The sequence below is a fragment of the Branchiostoma belcheri genome, unplaced genomic scaffold (assembly GCF_001625305.1).
Source record: "Branchiostoma belcheri isolate BF01 breed outbred unplaced genomic scaffold, Haploidv18h27 scaffold110, whole genome shotgun sequence".
NCBI lineage: Eukaryota > Metazoa > Chordata > Leptocardii > Amphioxiformes > Branchiostomatidae > Branchiostoma > Branchiostoma belcheri.
The window spans coordinates 1,158,002-1,165,569 of NW_017802492.1; the positions used below are offsets into that span (position 1 = coordinate 1,158,002).

At 42.0% G+C, this 7,568-nt stretch overlaps 2 protein-coding genes across 2 annotated transcripts in view; one reads left to right on the forward strand and one right to left on the reverse strand.

Annotated features, from left to right (window-relative positions):
• The window catches only part of LOC109486752 (coiled-coil domain-containing protein 33-like), an 11,963-nt gene extending 7,320 nt beyond the window's left edge, over positions 1–4,643 (forward strand). The window contains exons 8-11 of the mRNA XM_019790641.1: positions 1,906–1,997; positions 2,542–2,662; positions 3,282–3,414; positions 4,459–4,643. Of these exons, the coding sequence (XP_019646200.1) occupies positions 1,906–1,997; positions 2,542–2,662; positions 3,282–3,414; positions 4,459–4,643 (531 nt within the window). The remainder of the gene's footprint in view (positions 1–1,905; positions 1,998–2,541; positions 2,663–3,281; positions 3,415–4,458) is intronic.
• Positions 4,644–5,032: 389 nt separating this feature from the next.
• LOC109486762 lies at positions 5,033–6,868 on the reverse strand. Its single transcript, XM_019790654.1, has one exon. The coding sequence runs from the start codon at positions 6,866–6,868 to the stop codon at positions 5,033–5,035; it is 1,836 nt and encodes a 611-aa protein (XP_019646213.1).
• Between the last annotated feature and the right edge of the window lie 700 nt (positions 6,869–7,568).

The window sequence follows — 7,568 nt, forward strand, 5'->3', positions numbered from 1 at the left end:
ACAGAACCTATCCCTTGTGACTTCATCATATTGATAACTCAAATGACGTAACTATGCATATAACGTGTCTGTAATAAAAAACTAGGACTCAAAACGTTGCAGTTGATTTGATCAGTCAGGTACGCTATAGTTAAAACGTGCTCTTTTCAGCGCTATCAATGATGGTACAGGACTGTTTTGGTATCGGTGGTGTGGCAGACTGCGAGAGTTGTTATGTTTGAGTTTTTTAAGTTCCGGCCGTGTTACTGTGGTGTGTTAGGTAGGGAATTTACTGTACATTCTACTGTGGTCATGCTGCGGGCAAACTAAGTACAGAGGATCTTTTGGTACTCCTTAAAGAGCAGGGATGAGGACCCTGGGTCCTCCACCAATAAAGAAACTATCCCCTGTGAGGATCTAGTAGCTAAATTGACCCCGCACATCCTCCCAACATCATAAATGGATTATAAGCCACGGGGTGTCTGAACCCGACTGCCAGTGGAAACAATGGGAGCAGACGACAGACAGTGATTTGCATATTAACTGACGTTTGAAGTTTTGAAAAATGTTGTTTTTCAACAAAACATTGCCATACAAGGAATGACACAGACAGTTGCAGCAAACCTAAACACAATCCATGTAACATTTACTTGGCAGTCGTTATACACGATAAGGGCCTACAGTTTCCAATTTGAACAATTCCAGCTGAGATGAGCCTCTGTCAAGCTTCCATGTTTGTTTCAAAAACTTATATCTGTAATCACAAATTGCATGTCTTATCCACAGCCAAACTAGATTTCTATTGATATGATAGTTGTATGTTAACAAATATACAATGTAGAAACATGTAGAAACACATTTGGCGGCTTCTTGCATTATATTAGAATCCAAGTCTGAAATGCTGAATAGATGAAGTCCCAGTTTACCAGGATTGGCATAGTACATGCCTGTGTAGTTATTAGTCTATATTCTTGTTGTTTAGTAAAATATTATATGTACTTTTCATGTACATATCCATGTCTCCACATAATGTTGAAGAGGTGTACTTGGTATACTATCTCAGCCTAGCTCTCCCCATGTGTTCACCACGGCTGCCAGTTGCAGAATGAGCTGTGAGAGTTTACAGTACCCGAATTTATTGGGTGGTTTTATAGTCCAACCTTCCTCTTTAACACGACTTTCCCCACTAGACTCAAGTGAAAATGAGTATTGTCTGTCCTCTATTTTGTTCTTTGTGTGGGACACAGCACCAGCAACAGCTGCCTTTGTCCCATGTGTATTGCACTGTTGCAATTTCAATAAATCGAATCCAATCAAATAGTATAGAACATGTCATCATGATAGAAGGCTACTGTCCTTGGTGCTGAACTACTGTAGTACCTCACTTATTTGAGCTCATTGGCCTTGGAATTTGGATACATAAATTCTTATGTTGTAGCTCACTGAAAATTTGTATATTTCTCTCGTAGTTTTGTGATAAAAATGCTTGAAAATTTTATCTATTATCATGTAAAATAAATTACTCCTACTAAGTGTAGTACAGAACATGTTATGATGCAAGGCTACTGTCCTTGGTGCTGAATTCTGGTGACTGCTTTCTTTTCAACTTGGCCTTGAAAACAGAAAGCCTTATCCAAATAGTTGATTTTTTCCTTGTCATTATTTATGTTTTTATTAAATATCTTGCCTGATGAAAGTCAACTTTATATAATATTTCCTTAATGTACATGTAGTTTTATGATGAAATGTTTCAAAATGTTGATTTGTTATCATGTAGGATATGTTACTGTTAAGTACATGTACTACATTATGTACTACAAGGCTCTTTATAGCCTTAGGTATATACATAAAGCCTTACATATAGCTGACTGATAGTTGTCATTTGTTATATTTTTATGAAACATCCTGTCTGCTACCTGCTGACAGGTATTCCTGCGTGCCATGGAGCGTCCTGTAGAAAACCCGGTCGGACCTCTTGTGGCAGTCGCTCGCATCGTTCCAGACTACCACAACTACAAGTAAGAGCTTCTTTTTCATGCTCCATTGTAGACTTCAAGGTCAATCTCTGCCTTTTTATGCAATCCAAGTTAGCCCCCAGTTTTTATATCATGGGATATAAATTTTCCTTATGCAATAGAGTCAAAATTCTGCCTTTTTTGCAATATGGCCACACCAATTTAATTTGTTGGTTCTCAGATTCGCCTCTTCATTTTTTTCTGATTTGAAAAAAAGATTCTGGTTCAGGATCAACTAAAAATGCTCATATTTTGCCCCCAAAGTCCTTTTCTTCCTAGTTCCTAGGTATGATTAAAAGTTAAAAATTCATTGTTTAAACATTAACCCAGCTTTTTGTGTTGACTTCATGGCTCCTATCGTAGCATTTGGAGCTATCATAGGATGCCTAGACCTGTTTTTATTTTTATTTTTTTTTGCCCTGTCGCTTCATATTTTTTATGAAAAGATCTGAGAATCAACAAATTAAATTGGTGTGGCCTAAGGGTAAAAAGTGTGTTTTGTTTCTATGACATCGCCCTAATGTTTTAATTCTACTCGCTCCCATAGAGAGGATGTTCTGATGGCGTCACCTCGGTCTGCCAATGTGACCTTGATGACCGTGACCTTCCCCTCCCCTCACCCGTCTTCCTTCATCGTCCCTCAGCACCAGAAGGGAGGATATCCGCAGGTACGTGTGGTCCCTGGACATTCCTGTTGTACAATTTGTACAATATTTTAGCTTCATTCTAATGAATATCAATGACATTGACTTTTCATCCTGTTTCAACTACTTGTTATTCATCCAGCATTGTTGGCTGTCAGTTGTAGTACTAATAATAGTATAATAATAAGTGTGTAATAACAATAAGTGGTACATGTACAGTAGTAAGTACCAGTAGTAGTAGTAGCAGTTACTGCAGTTACTAGTAGTAGTTAAATGGTTTTATTTACAAGTTACAGTTACGCTTACAAAACACTTGGTAGCAGCCCTTATGTTGAATTGGGGTTGCACAACTACCGGTAGTAGTAATAACATTTGAGTTGAATTAGAAAAACAGTTTGTCAGACCATAACAATATACATGATGTATTACATCTAAAATAGCAGTCATACAGATTGGGAGGTAACAAAGGACATTTAAAATCTGACAATATAACACAGGTGCAGTGAGGTATCTATTGTGCATTCTGTGATTATTGATGAAGAAAGCAAGTCATGAATGGGAGAGCATCAGTCTTGTACTGTTCAGTTTTACAATTTGCTGTGAGTCCAAATTGAACAGTCTCCTGTCCTTTGTCTGTTCCCAGGTGAGCCTAGCAGCCCGTCCTGATGAGCAGCCAGTCTGGAACCACTCCTACCTGTTCCACCACAGCAGAGACAATGCTACCATCTTCTCACCTACATCTGCACTGGTCATCGAGTACTACCCTGCATCTTCAGGTACAACCCTTACCTTAAATCTAACCTTAACTCAGAACTATACAACCATCTTCTCACCTACATCTGCACTGGTCATCGAGTACTACCCTGCATCTTCAGGTACAACCCTTACCTTAAATCTAACCTTAACTCAGAACTATACAACCATCTTCTCACCTACATCTGCACTGGTCATCGAGTACTACCCTGCATCTTCAGGTACAACCCTTACCTTAAATCTAACCTTAACTCAGAACTATACAACCATCTTCTCACCTACATCTGCACTGGTCATCGAGTACTATCCTGCCTCTTCAGGTAATGATATACAACATATACAGTGTATAGCCCTTACCTTAACTTTAATCTTAAACCAGAACAATACAACCTTCTTCTCACCTACATCTGCACTGGTCATCGAGTACTACCCTGCCTCTTCAGGTAAGGACAGGCAAAATGTACAACTCTAACCTTAACTCTATCCTTAACCCACAACAATACATACCGGTACATCTTCTCCCCTACATGTACCTCTGCACTAATTATAGAAAGCACTATCCAACATCATCAAATGGCAACATTTTGGAGCATACAGTCACTGTTGTATTTTCAATGTTCTGCCTTACTGGTATTTCAATTAGTCTTGTCTTTTATATCCTGTTGCTTCCATTGCTTTCTTTCCACTTGACTCTCCTTCTCTTACTTCTTTCTGTTTTTCCTCGTTTCCTTTCATCCATCCATCCATCCATCCATCCATCCATCATCCATCCTCGTTGTTTCCTTTCATCCATCCATCCATCCATCCATCTATCCATCCATCCATCCATCCATCCATCCATCCATCCATCCATCCATCCATCATCCATCCTCGTTGTTTCCTTTCATCCATCCATCCATCCATCCATCTATCCATCCATCCATCCATCCATCCATCCATCCATCCATCCATCCATCCATCCATCCATCCATAAGCTTCATTCCCTCAGTGCTCCTCTCAACCGTTTGTATTACAGTAGGCCGCTAACATTATAGAAAGTTGATGACTCTCTCCATACTCCTGCCCAGTTGTGAGTGAGTCGAGTTGGCACATGCGCAGCCCTATAGGTTTCTCCTCCATACTGCTGGACCAGGATGTGTACCATGCCCTGACATCAGAGCCGGGGAGGCTGGGTGTGCGCGTGGACGGTCTTCTCATACAGGTCTGTATATCATCATCCATATTGATGAGTGTGTATACAGGCTGCAGTTAACTTGTATAAAAGTATAATGATTAATTCGTAAAAAGGCTCCAAAAATGAACAGGTAGTTTGATGTTACAGTAATATCCAGAATTTTCCTAAAAATTTGCAGACAAGACAATAGTAGCATGGCAATGTAGAAGGTTAATACCATAGTTGAAGTTGAATGTAGGTTGTTAAAATGTACAAAGTGTAAAAAGGAGACATCCTGTAAGGAAATGTTTTGTCTAACAGGGCCATGACTTTCAGAAAGTTTTAATCTACATGACTTGTATGTACAGCACAAATATGTTCAAGTGATGACAGTAATGAGGAAATACAGGTACTGACCTGCTGCTAGATGACGTGCTTTCCAGCACCCCTGGGGCGACTGTGCTGGATCTTCAGTCAGAATCCGGCTTTCACGGGCGTTTCGTCCCTTGTTTCTGATACGCCTCAGGCCGGCGGGACGACAGGATGGACGTCTCCGCCCTGCCTCCAACACAGTCGTCTCTGCTCTTCCAACTTCTAGTCTTCCTTTTAATCCATAGGGAGAAACTGCTCTTCTCTGCTTCTTCTGCCACTGATCGAACAAACTGGGTCTGGGCTTTACCCCTAATCTGAAAGTCTCTGCATAGGCGCATCAGGGAGGTCCCTACAAAGCCACGAACTCCCACCTCCACTGGGTAGAGGTGGGTCCTCCAACCGTTCTGTCTGCACTCGTACTTCAACTTCTTCCTCTCATGTGCACTTTGGATGTTCTCTTCCCACGGTATGGTCAGTTCCACTATGGCAACTGTCTTCTGATCTGCTGACCACATAACAAGGTCGGGTCTTAGAGATGTCACGCATATGTCTTCTGGGAAGCGTAGTTGACTGTCTAAGTCTGCCAGAAGCTTCCACTTCCCTCGGCTGAGTGGGCCACCACCAACGTTGTTACTTCTGGGGGCTGCTTCCTTCGGCCTCTGCCCTCCTCTCACGAACTGAATGGGCTGCCATGATGTTTCCGTTCCTGCAGATTCCCTTCTTACATTTTCCAGGGTTATAGCAATCTGTCTGAGGGCTCTGTTGTGCCTCCAGGTGTATCTCCCCTGCTGGAGTGCGATCTTACAACTTGACAGGATGTGCTTAAGGTCTGCTCGTTCCATGCCACACAGCAGGCAGGTTTCTTCATTCTTAAACCATCTTGTGACGTTCTGGGGTGTGGGGAGAACATCATATACGGCTCGTAAGAGGAAACTCAGACGGAAGTTCTGCATACCCCATAAGTCGTTCCACGTTAACTTCCTTCCTACAGCACCTTCCCAATTCACCCACGCTCCCTGTTGACGCTGGCCCACTGCAACTACTCTCCTCTTTTCCTCCTCCATCCTTCTCACTTCTTGAGTTACAAGTTGCCTTCTCTCACTGGGGTTGGCACTTGACCACCTGTGTAGCCTCTCTCCCCAGCCAAGTCCTGATCTTCCCACCTGTACTGCACCCACTAGATCTTTGTGGTGTAGTCTGTTTACCGCCTGACTGATGACATCTTTAGCTTTCCACTTCCTCCCAGTACAGATATTCTTGGTTACAGCTCTGACTGATGAGTCACGTGACCCCTCCAGTTCAAGGACAAGTCGAACTTTCTCCACCTTGTATTCCTCTGTGATGGAAGATAATGGCAGACTCAGCATGTTGTTGCCGTACAGTGCGACAGTAGACAAACATCTAGGTACACCAAGCCATCGGCGGATGTAGGTGTTGGCCTTCCTATCAATTTGATCAACAACTGACAAGGAGATGTTGTAGGTTTTGAGAGGCCACTTAAGTCTTGGGAACAGCATGAACTGTGCACACCAGACCTTGAGCCTTCCTGGGAGTTCACACTCATCTATGCTTCTGAGGCCTCTGACAGCTTGTTCCACCGTTTCTGGCCCTCTCTCGCTGTCCTTCAGACTGCTTGTGTACAATCGTCCCAGGCTCTTCACTGGTTGTTCCTGTAGGGTCGGGATGATTTGGTCATTGACAGTGAAAGTTTTGTTGCTGATTTTCCCTTTCCTTAAAGACAGGCTTCTTGATTTGGCTGGTTTGAACTTCATCCCAGCCCACTTTGACAGTTCTTCAAGTCTTTGGAGCAATCGTTTGGTGCATGGTGCTGTGCGAAGGATGCTCGTGACATCATCCATGAAGGCTCTTAAGGGTGGCATCTTCTCACCTGAGGGTGCTCTCACTCCTCCTACGACTTGTTTCGCACCTAGGAGCAGAATTTCGAAACCCATAGTGTATATTTAAAAGAATGTAAGTTTAAAATTACAGATACAATGTCATTGAGTATTCTTCTTTTAGTAATACATGACTTCAATCAGGACACAGGATTTTTGTTTAGCTGTTCAATTTTACTTCACTTCTTCTTTACTATGCTTTTTGCTATAGATGACTTTGCAACAAAGACAGTCACTGTCATGATACACACACAGGTGTGTATTTATGACTGATCAAAGTTTTTTCTTCTGAATCAACACCTCAGCTTCTTCTTTGTCACTCTTACTGTAGATCTCTTCTCATCTTTTCTCATCTCCAGAGGTTCTTTAACAGGTAAGCCTTTGCTGTCTCTCCTTGCATGGGTTACACTTTAAGTACCAAGAAATTTTGGCTGTGCTAGAAAGTTCACTTGTAAAGTGAGTGATCATTATGTAAAGGATCATACATGTACATGTAATGTTTAAAAGGCTTAGTGCTCAAAGTTGTTAAGAGTCATTGCATGAGAAAACCAGGCAAAATCAATGGAAGGTCGGAAGATGGGGGTCGGCCAAATCCGCTCAAATTTTGTACATAGGATAGGTATGGGGAACTATCACCAGCCATATGATTAAAACCCTCCAGCTCTTTTTTGTTATGGAGTTCTGGAACCCCCCATGGAGACCCTTAAATAATTGGAGAATTTTGCCTGGAAATTCACGAAATTCGGATCGCTCTCTC